General features: G+C 46.1%; 1 protein-coding gene across 1 annotated transcript in view; it reads left to right on the plus strand.

Annotated features, from left to right (window-relative positions):
- Positions 1-15027, plus strand: part of XYLT1 (xylosyltransferase 1) — a 173540-nt gene extending 158513 nt beyond the window's left edge. Inside the window, exons 9-11 of the mRNA XM_088523224.1 lie at positions 1567-1762; positions 7376-7709; positions 14632-15027. Coding sequence (XP_088379350.1) covers positions 1567-1762; positions 7376-7709; positions 14632-14954 — 853 coding nt within the window. The 3' untranslated portion in view covers positions 14955-15027. The remainder of the gene's footprint in view (positions 1-1566; positions 1763-7375; positions 7710-14631) is intronic.
- The last annotated feature ends 4268 nt before the right edge of the window (positions 15028-19295 follow it).

A 19295-nucleotide genomic window follows, 5' to 3' on the forward strand; every position in this document is an offset into this window, starting at 1 on the left:
AGCCGCGCTCCCGCCAGGGCCGTGCGGCCCCTGCACACTGCTGTGCTGCCGAATCAGCTGCACCAACGTGTGATGGAGATTTAGTTTATTTCTCTCCATCTCTAGGCATTTTTTACTCACTGCTGCCAAGAGACAATTTACTCAGGCTGGTTCAAGGATATGGTAAATATTTGCTGCTGCACACGTATAAAACAGGAGGCCTTAGTGTTCAGAACAGGAGCTGGGCTGTTGCCTGTGCTGGCTGCAGAGCTTTGCTGTGGTTCTGTGGTCTATCAGTGCTGGTCCTGCTTGTACCCAGCTCACTGGGTCTATTTCCCAAGCTCTACAGAGTCCCTCCTGAGTGTTACTGATCTCAGGAAAGTCATCCCTGCTTGGCTTTTCTTAGTGCTGGCCTCTCAAGCTGTGATAACCAAGACGAGGAGTCAGTCCTAGCTGATTTAATTTCCTGGAAACTGGTGATACCAGCTGGTTTTAAACAGATTACAAATATACTCATTTTGCAGTTAATGTCAGTTCTGCAAAATAACAAGTTACTCAGTTATGGAGACATGAAAAGCATTTTATTTAGTTGCTTATTTATGTATCCATATCTACAGAAATATCATACATACATATATAATTACAAAAACTTTTCTGACACTGCAAGAGACAGTGGGCCCTAAATTTTGATCATTTGAACCCATGACTAGTATCTAGATCCTAGTAGTACTAGACTAGTAGTATCTAGATATTAGTGTTAGACTAGTAGTTTACTAGACTAGTAGTAATTTACTAGACTAATAGTATTAGATACCAAAGGATCTAATGGCCACACCGTAAGTGAAGGCTTCCAGACCTCCTGTTTAGATTTTCTTTTCCCGTTTGCTTGGTTGGGATTGTTTTATAATTATAAGTAAAAAAATTCCTTGGCAAGCGCAATCCAAGCCTTTCGTGAGTGTGAGGTTCGTTCTGTAAACGTGGGCCTGGTTCCTGCTGCCCGTGTCCCTGGGGAGCATCGCCCCGGGAAGGAGCGGGGACGTGGCCGGGCTGAGCAGAGCCGGGCACCGCCGCTGCCGTGGGCGTCTCGCCGGCCTCGGAGCACCCTCTGCTGCCCCCGTCCCGCAGCTCTCGGGCAGCGCCAGCGAGTCACTGCCCCCGCCAGCGCCTCTCCAAAGGCGGAAGAAAAGGAGACCCCTGATTCAGGACAGAGCAGACACTGCTTGAACATCCTTTAGTCTCGCAGACAGTGCTCCAGCCCGAGGGTGTCCCTCTGGGTAGAGCTTCTTATCCAGAGGAGGTCGTCATGGACTGGAGCTTTCTGGCATGCAGAGGTAGCTCCTAAAAAACTTACAGCGCTGAAGAGCTTCTAAATGAGCCTATATTCTTAGTAACAGTCTTTATATTTCAGGATAATCAGAGCAGCTTATGAGTATTTGATAATGAGTAATGAACACATTTGAAATCTCGTAACATCAGTGAATTTTCTAGTTGGAATTAAGCTCCTTAAGCTGTTAGCTCCAAGGAAACATGGACCTCATGTCTCATGTTTGTGTAAGTGACGAGCATGCGCTTGTGCTGTTTTTGCAGATACTATCCCATGGGCCATCCCATTTCAGTCCACCTTTACTTCCTTGCTGACCGCTTCCAAGGCTTCCTAATCAGATACCATGCGACCAACCTGGCTGTCAGTAAGCTGGAAACTTTGGAAACGTGGGTGATGCCAAAGAAGGTCTTCAAGATTGCAAGTCCACCGAGTGATTTTGGAAGGCTGCAGTTCTCCGAGGTACGTGTGTTTAGCCACCCTTTTGCATCGTGAGCCCATGGAGAGCTTGCATGCTAATTCAGCAGCCTTTGCAAGAGTATTTCCATGTCATTCCTAGGTCTGAGTGGCTCTCTAGATTAATGCGCAGCTTCCTTATAACACCAATACAGTTGTAGAAGGGGCTCCGTAACTGCAAAAATTGCGATTGCTATCGGTTGTAGCTATGAGAGAGTCCTGGCAGCTGAAAAATGCCCTGTTTTTTCAGTTCCAGATGGGAATGGGGATATAGTAAGTGTTCTGCTTGAGAACACGCTGAAAAACCATAAATTTAGTGATAGTCAGGCACCAGTGCCACATCTGACTAGAATATTGATGTTGCAGCATCAAAGAGAAAATTATCACAGCAGCAGTTGAGATTTCCCACAAAGCTTGTTATTTCTTCTTGAAATTTGTCTCAGTATCTGACATATGCTATAAAAATGTACCCCTAAAATATATTAGGAAAGTTGACCACTAATAGAACCTGACATCTGTGTTCTGTTTTAAAGATGAAACTGTCTAGGCACTTAATTCCATGATTTTTCTCATTAAGCCACAAATTTCAATTAAGGCATAAAATTGATTGAACAAATGTGTTCAAGTCATTATGGTCAAGTCCATAAATTACCATCTTCTTGGGCAATTAAGAAAGGCCTAGGTAGAATTCAGTGTTTTGGTGTGCATGGCAAATCCATGACACTAATGTGCCATTAAAGAGATGGATGGAAGGTGTGTTTCGTTTATCAATGTGTCTGATGGTAGACGTGCCATTTCATGCAATGATAAATGGTCAGGCAGGCGTTAATTCTTGAAATTTGTAGGCGAAATGCTGCTATTTATTTGGTTCTTTTAATGCTGCTTTCAGCCTGATACCTGCTCTAAGTCTTGCTTTTGCAGGTAGCAGGAATGTCTTTTCTCATTGCATGGTAAAAATTAATACATTCGTCTTAGTATTTTAGAGCTTGAATAAAAAATTTTAGAAAGAACGCATCAAACTTCATCTCAATACAAGGAGGAAACAAAGGATAGCAATGTTCACGGGTTGTGTGCGCCAGAAAAGAAATCTGAAATTTGTGTTTATTGAGAAATGTTACTCTGCGGCTTTTCCAGCCGCCGCTTCCATTGCACGATCTCACAGTAACGTGTCGCTGAACGGGGCATGTTTTAGCTGGAGCTTTGTTCCCTCTTTGAGCTCAATGCAGTGATGCCATCGGGAAGAGCACAAATAAGCTGCCCTGAACGTGACTTGGGCTTCCTTGAGACCCTGGGGCAACCCCAGATTGCAGCAGGGCCGAGTGCTCCCCGCTCCGCTCCTCCGCCCGCCCTCCTGAGCAGCGGATTTGCCACGATCCCGGCGTGCTTGCAAAGCTAAGCCCTGTGCACCTCCTAACAGGGTTAATGACAGCGTGCCAGTTGCACTGGGCTCCTTGCACTCAGTCTTGGGCTGTTACATAAAATTACAGGAAATCCAAGAGGGAAGATTTCCAAGGCTGAGACCTCTGCCCTCCTCTTTGTCGGGAAACTCCCACACCTCCTAAAATTGGCTTGTAAATAATACACGTACCACGTAGCCTTCTATGACTGCTCTGGCTTCGTAGTACCTTTTCCATGGAGGACAAGAGATTGATTCGCTGTAGAGTACTAAAAGTCTCAGCTCTGACTATAACGGGGGAACATGAAGTTTATTTCTGGCCTTGTTAAGACTTGTGATTCATCACGGAGAATAAAATAAACTAGGTGGCAGGCAATTAGTGTGCATTGTGTGAACCTAATGGTCCTGTTTGTGGTGAGCAATGAGACACAAACCCATAATCAAGGCATAATTTATCTTGGGAAAATTTTATCTTGGGACTGAACAGAGACAGAAAACAGTAGTTTTAAGCAAGTGAGAGAGTTGCAGCTTGCCAAGTGTACCCGTGCTTACTGCCTGCTCTGGAAGCCCCAAATACGTGTTAAATGTTTCTGTGCCATGTACCTTTGTATTATATCAGATATTTGTTACTGCTTGGCTCCCTCCTATACTTTGTGTGTTCCACTTGAAAGTGAAAGCCTACTCAAGATGTTTTAAGGGGCTATGAAAAATATTATAGGGCTGTAGTATCTCTTAGCCTGTAAAATCAGACATCTTGGTACCAGGAATTCACCTGCGTAAAGTTCAGGGGAAGATGCATGAGCCTCTAAATACTGCTTTAAATAAAATTAAACTGTGCTTCTAAAACCAGCTGGTACTGTAAGCTGTGCAGCAAGGAAAGTCTGTACCAGACCAGCGCTGGGTATGAAGGACTGACCTCGTAACTAGACGTGTGCGGCCCCCTTCCCTTTGCTTCTCCTGCACCTGTGGTTTTGCATGGGGTGGCCCGGGTGCTCCTGTCACACATCTGCCCACCTCGATGTTGCACCGTGGGCCTCATCTGCAGTGCAGGGCTTATGCCCTGACTGGTGCTCAGGTCTGAGCACAGGCCTTTGGCAGCAAGAGCAGCCACTGCTTGCATGAACTCCCTGCTACATCCCCGGGCTTGGATTGCTCTTTGGAATAGGTTTCTGGATTGAGTGATTTGGATGAAGTTTTTTCCTGGCAAAGGGAATGGTCTTTTGGTGAGGTGTCATTCTAATGGCGGAAAGACTTTCTTGAAGAAGCAGGCTTGCAGGATTTCAAAAAAGTAGTTCCAGTTTGGATTTCTGTGATGTCTGTAGAAAATCCTTAGTTAGCAATATCCCTACATAACAGTTTTTTTTCCCCAATTCTCATGAGCGTTGTGATTTGCCTTGCTTTAGACAGGCTCAGTTTCATAGACAGAAATATGAGCTTCAATTTAGCGAGGCCTTGAGCCATTAATTGCTTTGAAAATTACAGGGACTGCACGGGAGGCTGGTAGCAGGGTCTGACACGTTTACAGCACTGTAGATCATCGAGGAGGTGGGTCATGCTTTACCCCATGCATCATCTTCACAATTAGTTTCAGATACAGTGAGTTACAGATACTGAGTTCAAGGTGATGAATACAAGGAGACTGCATCCATGTGCTGGTCCAGGAAGAAGAGATGATGCTAGAAGAGACAGAAAAAATTTTTAAATACAGATTTAAACAAAGCATTCTAATTTCAAAGTTTACTGATTCAAACAGCATCCTGAGGTTTTTCTCGCTGACGGGAAACATGCTCGACCCAACATCTTCCCTCTCCTTCAGAAACTGGTGGCAGCTCTGTTCATGTCTTGCTTGCATTCAGTTTCTGCCAGCTTTCTCATCCAGGAGCTCATTTCTTAGAGGCCTCCTGAATTCTTCTGCAGCACCACTGGTTACATCCCAGTGCATGTTTTTGTTTTACCCCGGGAGTAATTTGTACTCTTCCATAGACCTTTTACTCTTCTCCAGTTCACGTGCATTTTTGTGTATGTGCACGTGTCTCCCATGCTTTGTGCAACAAGGTTGTTAAGCAGGGTCAGGGCTTTTGGAGGACGGAGAATGTGGTGTCATTTCCAGGCAGCAGAGGCTAGAGACAGGACAAGAGCTGATGTCAGGGTTGAACATTTAATATTTGAGGATGAAAGTGAACTTTCTTCAAGGGGTTCTTCAGACATGTTTCAGTAAAATACACTGTTGGAAAGAGTTGCAAAGGGTTTCTTTTGCCCAGAAGAGTGTGTATTTGTTTCACGTATTGTGGCTTTATTATTTCTAGGTCTCTTGAGCTACAGCAGTATGACATGGCCATGCTCAGTGAAGGTTGGTGGAGCAGGTAATAAGATCTGCTCAGGAAAATTTCTTTCACAGCTTAGTTCCATCCATATTCAGGTGGTCTTGTCAGGAGAGTACACAGTGACAGCTCTTCAGGGCAGCCAATGCTTGGGTCTGGTATCTGGGCCATGCTCTCTAGGCCAATTAGCTGTTGTGCCAGGAGAAATACCTCTGCTAGCTGTGATTCTGCTGTGGTGATTGCAGAGTAATAGAGGACTCATTTTGTCTCTTATTCTGCAGTGTCGTAGTCCTGTAGGAGAAACTTGTATGCTGCCAGATGGATTTAGAGCTTCAGGTTTTTATTCTGTTGGCCTTGTAGCCTTTTGCTTTCAGTCCCTATGTAATTCTTCTACCAACCACAGTGATCTGCTTAGAAGAGACTAGAGACTGGACAGTTGCCAGTACAGATATCAGTGGTAGTAGACATCAGGTAATTGCTTTGTTTGACATATTTGTAGGATTTTGGCATTAGATTGGGGCCACTCATTCTCACCAGGTGAGATGAAATCTAGAAGAGAAGCCTTTCAAGCAAATCAGCTACAATTGTTTGTTTACTGCTTCAGGAAAGCAAGTTGTGACTGTGGGACCACTGAGGTGAAGGTTAGGGACAAGAACAGATGCTGTGTAGGAGAAATCTTTGCTGTCCTCGTATGCTGAAAGAGCAGGATCCAGTCTGTGTGCGCATGGGACTCCAGGGACCCCTTGAAGGAGTCCCATGGTTGCTGTTTATGGAACAAAATCACGATTAGATCATTTATGTTGTTTGTTGGGAATTTAAGCATTAAGACCTAAAGAGTTGTGAGGGATTTCAGTACCAGGCTGATCACGTCATCCGTATGTCTCACCAGGAATGACAGGCCTCTTTACCAAAAGGAGCCAAGGGGTTTTCCTGCTCTGCAGTTCAAACATTTTTGGTGTTGATTTCTTCTGCGTTGAGGCCATGGAAAAAGGACCTCACGGGATAAGCAAGTTGGGCCCTTGGTCCAAAAGCAAATACACAATGTTCAGTGCTATGTTCTACCAGATTGCCTTGAGAACTGGAGGAATTGGTTTTGTTAACATCATAAATACACACTAGCTATAGTAGTGGGGTATACCACTGGGGTGGTAAAAAGGCTTTCAGTTGGCCTAGAGAGTCCAATTTTTACATATATTTCCATGCCATCTGGTTACACATGCTTATTTTCAGTAGTGTTTAATGACAACAGCTTGTAAGTTGGTATCATCCCATGGGCTATGGGTGAAGCATTAAAATACATATAAACCATTGAAATGTGAAAGCTGCTAGGAAAATGAAAGGTCTATTAAATATTTACACTAGATTGTGAATCAGCTGCTTTACTGTCAGGTAGTGAATAAATAAAAAAGACCGTCACTGTTATGACAGTACGAATTGAGTTTAGCAGAAATAACTCCCCGCGACAGTGTGAGGGGATAGCGCGGGTTGTGCCTCTCCTGGGGCAGCAAAAGCCTCTTCCTGCTCCCAGCGTAACCGTGCAGGCCTGGCCAGCCGGGCAGCTCTGACCGCGCTTCCAGCTTGGGGGGGTTGGAGCAGCAGGGTTTGTGCATCGTGGGGTTGGAGCAGCGGGGTTCGTGCATCGTGGGGTTTGGAGCAGCAGGGTTCGTGCATCGTGGGGTTGGAGCAGCAGGGTTCGTGCATCGTGGGGTTTGGAGCAGCAGGGTTCGTGCATCGTGGGGTTTGGAGCAGCCGGGTTCCTGCATCGTGGGGTTTGGAGCAGCAGGGTTCGTGCATCGTGGGGTTTGGAGCAGCAGGGTTCCTGCATCGCGGGACCCCGCTCGTCGCCGGGGTCTTGGGTGCTTGCGGAGGAACCGTTAGCAGCAGTGCGGCCTCTGATTGCAGATCGGCACCGAGTGGGACGCCAAGGAGAGGCTTTTCCGGAACTTCGGAGGACTTCTGGGGCCGATGGACGAGCCGGTGGGAATGCAGAAGTGGGGGAAAGGCCCCAACGTCACCGTCACTGTCATTTGGGTCGATCCCATCAACATAATTGCCGCAACGTACGATATCCTGATTGAATCCAGCGCAGAATTTACTCACTACAAACCACCTTTGAATTTGCCCCTCCGACCTGGTGTCTGGACAATCAAAATTTTGCACCACTGGGTACAAGTAGCTGAAACCAAATTCCTCGTTACTCCTCTCACCTTTGTTAATCGGCAGCCTATCAAGCAAGGTAAGTTGTATTATTTTGTTCCAGAGATAGTATAGTTGTCACATTATTCACTGTAAATGTTGCTGTTAAAAATGGAGTTGCAGTGCATTGGGAAAGGAGAAAAGAAAGGAATATTTTAGATATTAAATCAGAAGAAACGTTGTACCATGACAAGCCAAAGTGCCTGCCTCCAGTCCATAAAACACAGGCACTTTGAACAAAAGGCTGTTTGTATCTTTAAAATATGCGTGGTTCAAGATCCAAAGAAGTTTAAAGTCTCAATAGTCTAACAGTTATGATAAAAGAACATAATTGAGAAATTTGAAAAAAAAAATGGAGCATTTCCTCTCTGCTGCTTTTCATTCACACTTGCTCAGAGAAATGTACAGACATTTAAGCTCTTACCTTGACAAAGTCTATGCGTTTAATGATAAAAGCATTTATATATGAAATGCTGAATTAGTCAAAATTACCCTAGGCCAGAGCTCATATGCTGACATATTTATCAGGTCCAGGTGCCCACTTTTCCCCAATACCAGCCAAAATCTGCTTCGCAAATGCAGAAATACACGTCCATGCAAGGGCTGTGTCCCCGAATGACAGGAGCAGAGCCACGCTCCCTTTTCCAGCAGACAGCAGGAGCACCCGTTCATGTGGCTGTTCTTCAGCAACCACCGCGCACACGGGGCTGTGGGAAGAGGGAACATTTTGTAACCCCCCCTGCTTTCTTATTCAGTAAGATCAAAACAAGTTTGTTGCTAGGAATATCTTTACCATTCTCCTTACGTGCTCAAGTACTTCCATCTGTCTAATATCAATATTCATAACTTTAGACGTCTTAAAGTTGCTAGATACATGAATGAACCTGTTAAGTTTTCAGAAGTTCTTCTTCCTGACAAGGCAGCAAATAAACTGAGTCAGGCGTGACCCTTCCCGGGTGATGTGCGGCCCCTGCGACGCCAACAGCAGCCGGCAGCCGCTGGGAGCTAATGCAGCCCTTAGCTGGCTCGACGGGAGCTTCGTTCTGCACGTTTCACACCACAACAGCTAACGCACTGATTTCTTCTTCTAACATTTGGTGGCATCGTTTCTTAAGCAGAAACGAAAGCACAGACAGCCTGCTGCTGCCATTAGCTAATAGACAGTGATGAAGTGGGAGGAAGCACGGTGCGCAGAAGGGAAGGTTTTTCAAAGTTTGAGGCAGCTCACTTCTAAATGCGGATATTATTGACTCGCCCCTTGTAAATTACTGAATTCCATGTTCTTGGCTAATTTAACAGTTAAGGCAAAAATCGAATGGGAAATGTGGCGCAGTGCCAGCCGGTGATAAAATCTGCAGCCTTTTACCTGTAAGGCCAGAGGAGACGTTCCTCAGCTTGCACCCAGGAATCCCCATGTTGCAACTCAAATAAAACTCCCTGTGCTCCAAACTCTGAATCTGGATTGACTCTGCTGAAATTACAAAGTCATTCTGTATGGCCACTTGAGCTGCAAAAAGAAAAATGACCCATTGATTCACTAGGAGAAGCTCAGGCTTCTATTTTTGGTTAAATAGCCTTGTTCCCTCATAGGGTAATTACAGTCTACTATAGGAATGAGATATAAAACTTGAAAACAATTTTATGTAGGAAAAACGCCTCAGGAATGATTTGTTACTGATGCTGTGATGTATAATCTCCAGATGTCTGAGGCATGAAGGTAAAGGAGAAAATTAACTACAGGGGCAAATAATGACACTCCGCTGTAGTTACAATTATATAGGTATTTGCAATGCAGATTTCTGTTGTTTGGTTATTATGGTTTTCTCTCTCAGTGACACTATTGTACTCAACGTAGAAAATTGTCATCTATTTTTGATTTCCAGCTTGTGTCTGATTGACACCACTCAACTATTTAAATTTATTTTTCTATGCCAAATAAAGGCATTATGAGAAGATGACAGAAGAATTAGGACTTCCAGAAGAACAATTTCTGTTCAGTTGTAAACAACATGACATCTGCCAAAAATCTTCTAAAATGAAGGAGTAGTATTGTCTTGTCTGAACACTGGAAAGCAAACATGCATCACACCTAGCCAGGAGTTGTCAGCAGAAGGGAATCCTGTATTCTATTAGGGATTTCTTGAAAATGTTGTTCTACCCACCATCCTCCTCTCTTCTGTTCCCCCCCCAAAATTGAAGTCCTTGTTGTAAGGATGCCCTGGGAAGCGAATAGCTGCTCCACAGGTGTTGACTGATCACAGTCATTCATACGTTTGGTGTCACTTGGCATCGATCTGCCTGGCAGTGCTCAGACCTGCGCCCCGCCGAACCCTCCAGGTGTAGGAACGGCTGTGGCTTTGGGTGCAATTTGTCTGTGAAAAGAGCAAGGTAAATTGGTCTGAAAACACAAATCCGTTGCCCTTTTCAAAACCTGGGGTTGCTGAGCACACCCAGAGGCTTGCTGAGACTCCCCAGACTAATTCAGGGCAGGCTAGAGCCCGCTGTTAGTTATTCCTTCTTGTTCTCTTCCCCTCCGGCCATCCATCACATGGAAGTAAGGAGGAAGAGCAGGGAAGGAAGGAAGAAGCCGACGAGGGCTCCGTGCCCACCGGGGGCTCTCGCTCTCTGCTTTAGGCAGCAGAGGTGAGACGTGGTCTGGAGACCCGGCACAGCGATGGAGAGAGGCAGAGCCAGACAGGAGGCCCAAGTCAGAGCACTTGGCCATAAATGGGGGCGTGAGATCCCTCAGGACAGAAATCCTGCCAGCTGCTAGTCCTAGCGCCCCCCCCTCCCAGCTATACGTTAAAGAATACAGAAATAATGTGATATTCATGTCCTTGCTTGGGCTGATAAAAGCTCTATTCACGGAGCGAGGGACGCGCGCGGCGACGGGCAGCACGGCCCCTGCGCGGGGACTGCCGAGCCCAGGACCGGCCCCTCCGTGGGCTCCCGGGTTGTGCCCTGCTCCGGCCCCCCAGGAGCAGCACCCATAACCCAAGTGATGCACCACACAATCTGGAGACTCCCTTAAGGTTTCAGACTTTTGCCAGAAAAAAAATCCCATGGGAATTGCTGCTTTTCTAATGCAGGGAAGTGGAAGGAGGGTTTGTGTCTGAGCACACAGCAGTTCTCAGCCTAAGCCCAGGAGCCTGGGAGATTCCCGTGCTGGTGAAAAGGCCGGGCGCTCGGCAGCGCTCGGCTCCACGCTGCCCCGTGGAGCCGTCCTGCCTGCGCCAGCACACGCCTGTTCTCGGGGCCAGAGGAGAAGCCAAGGCAATTCCAGTTCTAAATTGGAGTTTATGTTCACGGCAGAGCTTTCACAGTGGTCTCCCAGCTGGAGGGATGATAATGAGTTGTCAGGCGTTTAGTGGCAGTACCTGTTTCATTAAAGCTAAATAGGTTACTGGGAGCCAGTGGGCAGATAAAGCCGCAAAGACCAAGCTGATACCAAACACTGGATTGGCAGGGGGCGGGGAAAAAAAAGCAGGGAAGGGAATAAATACATCAAACAGTTCTTCCTTCAAATAGGAAGGGCACAGAAGGGAAGCAGGGGCTTCGTTCCTGCTCGGGCTGCTCTGCTCCGCAGCCCCTCCAGCTGCAGCTGCCTGTCCCAAGGGCCTGAAGGCAGTAGCAGACAGCCACGCATTCCTAAGGCCTTTCGCTTAATCCGTATTTATGGGTCATCTTAATTAAGTATATACTGGGAAACCTTCGTTTTGCCATTGGTTATTTGCAGAGGCTCAATCAATTCTAATTGCATCTATAAAGATTATAAAGCTGGTGGCGGCTGATGCTAGAACTGCTGTGAATTCCTTAAATTACCTAGCGGCTGTGTGACGTGTTCCTGATAAATACTGTAGCAGCAGCAGGCAAGCGCAGGGCTGCAGAAGAGCGGAGATGCACAGGAATCGTCGTGCTGAGAAAAAACCCAAGGACAGGGATTTGCTTTGAAATTTAGTTCAGATCCAGTTGACAAGGAGTCGATCAGCTCCGGAATGAGCAAATGCAGCACTGTCTTGTTTGCTGCAAGAAAGAAAAACAAACAAAATGCCAATAAAAAATCACCTTCTCGCCAGAGGGTTTCAACACAATTCAAGTAACAAAATAAAGCTGTACATTCAGTAGTGTTTTAAAAAAATCACCAGTCTAGCACCTTAATGTGTACCAAGGTAACCGCATCTTTCATTCCTGAACCCACTGGCTGTCTAAAATCATTTGCTTTTTCTGCAAAATACTGAGCAAACCCCCACAAAAATGCTGAAGTGCCAGCCTGTGCAGCAGACTACAGGCTCTGTGTTTGCTCCAAAGAAGTTACAGTTAAAAAAGTCAGTTGCGAAGGGAAGGGCCCTCCCAGAGTGAAGAGCAAATAAAAATGGGGGACCAAAATAACTCATTTTTAAAAAACAGCACTTTGACCTCAATGGGGCATATTTTGCATTGATACATAGCCTGCATCCTCCACTGAAGTCAAAGGGCTTTTTAGATGTATTTCCTGGCAAAAAAAAAAAAAAAAAAAAAAGCCTAGTTTAAGGCTTGCAGTTCTGTTAATTTTGAGTTGGTTGCTCTAACCATAGTTTTAAAAGTCTAAGCACATGTTTCATAGAGGAAAGCCTGGCATTCTTCATTATTTTTTCATGAAAAAGGAGTGACGTGTCAGTCCTTAAATACTAATTCAGTATCTGTGTCAAGCAGCTCACCCCACAGCATTTTCTCTCTGTGTCAGTGGAGGGAAGGAGCCAAACTGCCACATCTTCCTCTTGGCTCTGCAGCTACTGCTGAGTGCTGAAGAAATTGGGGCAAACTGGGCAGGTTTTTGAGGCACCTAATGCCAAAATAGTGATCTTCCAGACCCTGCCTCACTGCTGTTGTCTGCTTTTCCCGAGCCCTTTCCATGGAGCGCAGGCAGCTCTGGGGACGCGCGTCCCCCCGCTGCCCTTCCTCAGCTTCCCTCCAGCCAAGGAGCAGCCTGCACACTGGGAAGCAGCATGGGCTTTTTTCCCCATTAGTATTAGCCTCTGCTTTATTTACTTTTCCTTCAGAGAGGGTGGTCACCTCCTGCTAATGACTACCCCCAAGTCCTAAGTTTTTGGCAGGTTTCTTTCCCTTCTTTCCTTCCATCTAGTCATTAAGTAGGTGGGAAACATCAGAGACCAGGAACTAGAGGAGAGCAGGCTCCACCTCATCCCACTATTTGTCTGGAAAAGCATCTCCTTCCCTCCAATAAACACATGCACAACAGCCTTTAATTCAACAAGCTCTCTAAATTGCCTGTTTCAATCAGATGATCCTGCTAGTAATGCCAACTCTTATTTGTTTGGGGATTTTTTACTTAGAATGTTCCTATTTAATTAATATGTTGACAAACAGTCTTCCATATTTAATTGCTTCCAAAGGAGGAAATTTAATCATGTGTACTTGTTCTGTTTCTTAAACTGCAGTGCTCTGGCAGAGCACACTTTTCACACATGTGCTTAGCAAAAGCTCATTTTGACTAGAGGTTATTGTATCTACCATTTAAAATAAAAGGGAGCTTTTGATGGGTACAGGAACAGTAAGTGATACATAATGGCAATGAGGATGTGCCGAATTAATTTAATTGGAGTTTTGAAGTAATGGACTTGCACAATATCTGACATTAAAGACTCTGCAAATGTAACAGCAAATTTCCAATTAAATGTCCTCTTTCCCTCTAAATAAATGTACTGATTTATTGCCAGCATCTGAGATACTGTCCTCTGCCTGGAAGAAAGGAGTCAGTGTCGATCTGCAGCGCAAGCCGCAGGGACATGTGGAAGGAATTGGAGACGCTGATTTAATTCCTGGCCTCTAACTGGTATCTGAGCTGTGGCTTCCCCAGCCTGGAGGGCCCTGAATGGGCCCATTTTGTGCTCTAGACATGTGTGCGTTGGCAGAGCTCAACGCGGCCTCTGTGCTGCGGGAGGGAGGACAGCAAAAGGAGTCAACTGAGAACAGAAAGAAACGTTTGAGAATTTCCTCCCCAGAGGCACTGAGGGAATATTTGGAGCGGGTCGCATCCTGGCTCCACGAGGAGCCTCAGTGCACACGGACGTGGAGGCACGAGGGAGCCCGAGACAAGGCCTGGCCGAGCCATAGCGTCCAGCCCGGGTTGTTCAAGGCGTTAGCACAGTTGTGACAGATGTTTTTAGTGCAATATCACAGATTCGGGGAATAAGCTGCGTTTTGCTGAAGTGAAAGAATTATGGTAAGAAAAACAGGAGCGGTGCAAAGAAAAGCATCATTAGGAAGTGTTTTTGATACATTATTTGACAGAAAGGCTTGAAATATGATTGTGATTAAAGAGAATTTCCCAGTAAGGCTGGAGCACTTCCTGAGCGATGCTGGGGTTAAGCATCAGCCCAGCCCGGTGTGTCCGATACGGTGCTGTTACCCTCCCCGTGCCAGGAGTGACTCCCGCCAGCTTCTGCAGGCAAACGGAGCCAGTGAACACCGTGACGTCTCCTCCGCCCGCGAGAGGGTGGATCCAGTTAGGGGATTAAAAAAAAAAAAAAAAAAGAAGAAAAGCCTGAGATCTTAGTTCTTAGCCAAATCGGTGACAGCGCCGCAAGGCTGGGCGGCATTCTCACAGCAAATGTCCTGGAGTTGTTTTGTAATTTCAGGGCATGGTGTCTGCAGAGTTGAGAGGGATGTATCTCCCTCAGCTTCCCCCTGGTGAAAGAAAAGTCACTTTGTGCAAATGCAACATCAGCTCCTCCTGAGAGGGAGATGCGCGTCACTGAAGGGCCAGGTACAGTGAGGGGCTTTTAGCGAGCCCCCAGACAGGACAGCCACGATGCTGGGTCTGCCTTTTCGTTGTGTGTTCTCAAGACCAGCTCATTTCCAGGCCAGCACACCACCAACTCCTGCCTTTCGGTTTGCTGTGACCTTAAACCCTGGATGAGTCTTTGCCTCACTAATTTGGGCGTTTCTTTTTGCATTTCCAGAGGAAGCCTTGAAGTATCACAACGGGCCTCCAAGAAACGCATACATGGAGCAGAGCTTCCAGGGCTTGAACCCCGTCCTAAATATCCCCATCGGCGCCGCGCAGCTGGACCAGGCCCGGAGGAACGCGGCGCTCGTGGGCTCCAAGCTGGAGAGCTGGGTGGACTCGCTGGTGGGCAGCGCGTGGTCGGCCGTGGACATCTGCAGCAGCGGGGCCACCTCGTGCCCCGTGATGCAGGCGTGCGCGCAGACGGCGTGGAGCTCGCTCAGCCCCGACCCCAAGTCCGAGCTGGGCCCCGTGAAGCCCGACGGGCGCCTCAGGTAGCAGATGGTGCGCGCGCTTTCCGGCATAGGTTTTAAAAGGGAATTTAACCTTGCTCACACGTGAGGCTCACGGCAGATTGCAGAAGCCTAAGGACACGTTATACCTTGTTGTTACCGGTCGCAATGTAACTCCTCAGAGTCTGACAAGGCCTTTGGCGCTGTTCTCTCCGCCGCCCGGCAGCCTCGTGGGGCTGGGCCGGGCCGGGGCCGCCCGCGCTGCGCTGAGCCCACGGCCACCAGCGCTGGGAGCAGAACGAGCCGAGGAGAGGGCAGTGAAGGAGCAGCTGCTAAAAGTGTTTTTTTTATAATAAATTTACATGTACTTCTGCTGTTTCATAGGCTTTAATTATTTTGCTATCATGACTAAATCACAGCAAAACTCCCTTGTATTTATGTTTCCTGGGAAGGTTGGTTACTGCAGGCCATACCCTGTATGGCTCCTTCACCTTACAGAACATGAGGTATGTGGCACACACCCTTCCTTGTTATTAACTTGTGACACAAATCCTGGACTCGGATAATGTGTGCTGTTACCCTGGTGAGGGAAAATGAGCAAAAGCAGTGTTATTTTCAGACTAATGTCCTGATAAGCTCTACATGGAACCAGTGTTTGCAGTCATAGGTTTTTATTGTTCATGCAGTCAGCTTCAGGCTCCTGGTACTAGCTTTTTTTTTTTTTTTTTTTTTTTTAAGCAAAGAAGCATTTTTGATTCCAGTCCCTTTGACATCTGCTTTTTCTTAAGCCTGTTTCAGCGGGTGCAGGCGGCTTTGGGTCTGGCTCATGATGGGGCTGTTCACTTCGCGTGCTCATGGTCGGAGCAGGTTGGTTCCTCAGGACCAGTAAAACGGTAGAATTTGGCCCTTTGCGCTTTAGAGCTGGGCTTTATTTTTCTCCAAGGAAACAATACTGGGCCCTGAAGTTGCAGAAAACTGCTTCTTCCATAATTTGAGCAGTGGCTAACAAGTCTTAACACTAATTTCCTAGCTTGATCTCATATCTGCCAGCTCTTAGTGAAGACGGCTGTTTTTCAGCACTGGGCATGTGGGAGGTTGTGGTGAGCAGGATGGGACGGTTCCTGGCCGAAGCCATGGGCTGAATTTGAAGGCGAACCATGCCGTGTTTCTGGTGCTGCTCTGTACTCTGCCAAAACAAGCCCTACCTTTGCCTGTGTTCGGGTTTTGACTTTCTAGCAGGCTGCATCTTGTTTCGAATGTGCACATCTCACATCGTATTAACCTGCATTTTCTATACAAGCAAAAACAATTATTTACATTCCAGCAACTTTTTAGAATACCTGTTTTTATATGCAAACATATCTCCAAGTAACACATTTTGCATCTGTGTAAGATGTGCACTTTGTTGTTGTTGTTTTTTGCTGTGGTAATCTCTTGCTTAACACCATAACCCAAAAAGCCTATTAGAAGCCTTTGGGTTAATTATAAAACCCCTTGTTAATTTAGTGAAAAAAGGTAGCCTTTTACCCTTCTATATGCACGTATAACTTTCCTTTCTGCTGATGAGAGTTAAGCTTCCACATGAGGAGGGAAATAGCCCCTTAAATCATTCCGTAATTGTATCGCATGGAAAGGTTGAATTCCCTTTTAAACAACAGTTGCAAATGACCATAACACACAGGTCCCGGTGGCTCATTATATTTCTCTCCATAGTGTTGGTTTAAAGCTACTTGCAGTTTGCTTTGGACTTGAAATTACAGTGTCAGCTGTGCTGGCATTAAAGCAGAGCCTTTAAATGTTTATCTGGCACAAAAATGGATGCATAGAAGGAACAATTTAGCTATTTATTATTTATGTTTTAGTCAATGACTAATTAGTAGGTGCTGCTTTTGCAGCTTGAAGATTATGTTATCTTACTAACTGAAGCTGCCTTTATTAAGAAAAGGCCTTCCTCCCTTCACACCTCCCTTTACCGTCTCCTGCCTGGTTTTGACAGTCCTGGGAGCTGTAGTTTTAGGAAAGTTTGTAGCAGTGAGAGCTGGTTGAAATGTTTCTGTCAAAATAATGTTCCTGATTTTTGACTGGCTCTAGAGTCAAATCTGTTTAAAACCAGGGTTGCCAACAGGTTTTTTTTATAATGGAAACATAGTTTTGTTACTCATTCCATAGTTTTTTTGTTTGTTGGTTTGTTTGGTTTTTAATAATACTTCTTTTTAATCTAACTCTCCATCAGGAAGGTCAGATTTCCCGGGGGCCTGTCGGTGCTCACTGTGACAGCCTGGGCACTAGGCACATTGCTGCAGTGGCAATGGCAGGTTAAAGCCCTGCACGTGGAACAGGGAGCATCACACTTAGGGCACACATCAGCTATCCCGGGCAATGATCATTCTTAATAGAAGTGCTGCAGCAGCTGCAAAATCCAGGCTGTCTTGCATATGTATAAGGGTATGCCCACACATACAGGTAATCTGTTTTTTAAATTTGATACTTTCTTTTTTATTCTTAAACAGGAATGTTTTTTACGTGCTTTGTTGAGAAGTTCTCATTTTGAACTATGTTGAGCAGAAGGTGGCAACAATCCAGCCTTTTATGACTAGAAGAAAAACTGCCACTTTTATCATTTAAAATTTAAGGTTCAAATTACTTTGGTTTAGTTTAAAGAAAAGAAATAAAGTATTTGCTGATATATCGATTCACATTATGTACTGTGTTTAAAATAGCTCAAAGAAATGTTTTATATCAGTTTGTTTCCTAAAAGACAAAAAGCATCGACACCAAGAGGCTCTGTAGCAGGCTGGCAGCTCGGTGCCGCTCTTCTGAGGTTCGATGTTGCTGAAGAGGCTGGTCCTGCAGTCCTTCCTCAGGCAAAACCTCCACGGAGCACTGGGCCTCAGGAAGGACTTCAGGGCCACAGCCAGCCTCAGTGGGAGGCGTGACAATGTGCTGTGAATAAACACTGCGCGTGTTTGAAAGCGCTGCAGGATCAGCTGCTGTGCTTGGAGCATCTTGTGCAGTGAGTGTCCCATTCCGGACCTGTGTGACAACCCTCCACTCTAGCTATTAATGTGCAGACACTGACGTCCAGCTCCCATACGGGGCACTGTGTCTGAGCTCCGCAGTGCAGTAACTGAAGTCCAGCCCATGGGAAGCGACGGCCGTCGCGGGGTCCCGCTTGCCCGGGGCTGCTGTGAGGGCCTCAGCTCTGCCTCCTGCCTCTCCTGGTTCGAGGAAGCGTGAAGCCTGCAACGAGCAGTATGTTTTGTTAGAAGAGAAGGACTTCACAGATGTTACATTTGGTGAAAAGGAGAATTCAGAGCAGGGACCCACAGTTTGTACAAAACAAGCAGGTCAGGCGTCTTCACGTGCATATTCTGGTGTTATTTTCCAGTTGTGCTGGCATGTCCTTTCGGATGAGGGCTCCATCTGAAAGCCAGCTTTAATCCAAATCCCTCTCTGTGCGAAACGGCTGTATTTCCATATGCACACATTTGTCCTCTGTGTAATGCTTTGCTGGTTTAAATTTTGTGCCCGTTCTGCTAGATTGCCACATTCCACTTCTGTGATCAATCAATATTACATGGAACGGAGATGTGGCAAAATGCACAACATCCATTTACATGTTTTAATGAATTATATCCCAAGTCAGTCTCAGTAAAATGCAGCCTGTTTATATGGTAGTGTTAAACCTTAATGCTAGTAGAAATAACTCAAATGACAGTTAATTTTTAGGTGTGTCTATTTTTTTTTCTTTGCTGACATTCAGATAGGAGTAGTAGTATGTATATTTTTATTTTCTGCTATATAAAAGTGGTTTTTTTTTTTTTAAGTTGAAATTATGCCTGCTTTTTTGTGCTCTCTACCAGCAGAGAAAGTGTTTTAACAATTTTTCTGCCACAGCAAGTAGGATACAAGAGCGTCCATCTATATCTCCATGCTTTCTATCGCTGAGTGTGGAGACACAGGAAATTGCATCTGTGTGTCACAAATTGGCTTTCCTGCATGTTGGCTTCAGGGCACCGTGCGTGGGCAGTTGTTTAATGGGACAGAGTGACTCTGCAGCAGGCGCCGAAGCGCCAGCGTGTTCACCTGCACGAAGCGCAACACTAAGGTTGTCTCAAGCTCTCCCAGCTGCTCCTGCAGGGGTCAGAGGAGGGAATTCAGCACCTGGCTGAAGGGGACAGGAAGGGTCATGAACTTTGATAAAGTTTGGCACAATTATGCGGCAGGAAAACTTTGAGCAACCCAAGCAACTTCTCTTCTGCACGGCAAGGCTGAGAAATGTTGCTACAGTGAGATGTAGCTTCAACTGCCCACATCAAAAATAAAGTCCAGATTTTTAGCATGTCTGGACAAAAGGAGCCACCGTCTCTTGACTTCAGGTCGTCTC

The sequence above is a fragment of the Tinamus guttatus genome, unplaced genomic scaffold (genome assembly GCF_059628265.1).
Source record: "Tinamus guttatus ecotype Peru unplaced genomic scaffold, ASM5962826v1 Tinamus_guttatus_pri_ptg000172l, whole genome shotgun sequence".
NCBI classification, from domain to species: Eukaryota; Metazoa; Chordata; class Aves; order Tinamiformes; family Tinamidae; genus Tinamus; species Tinamus guttatus.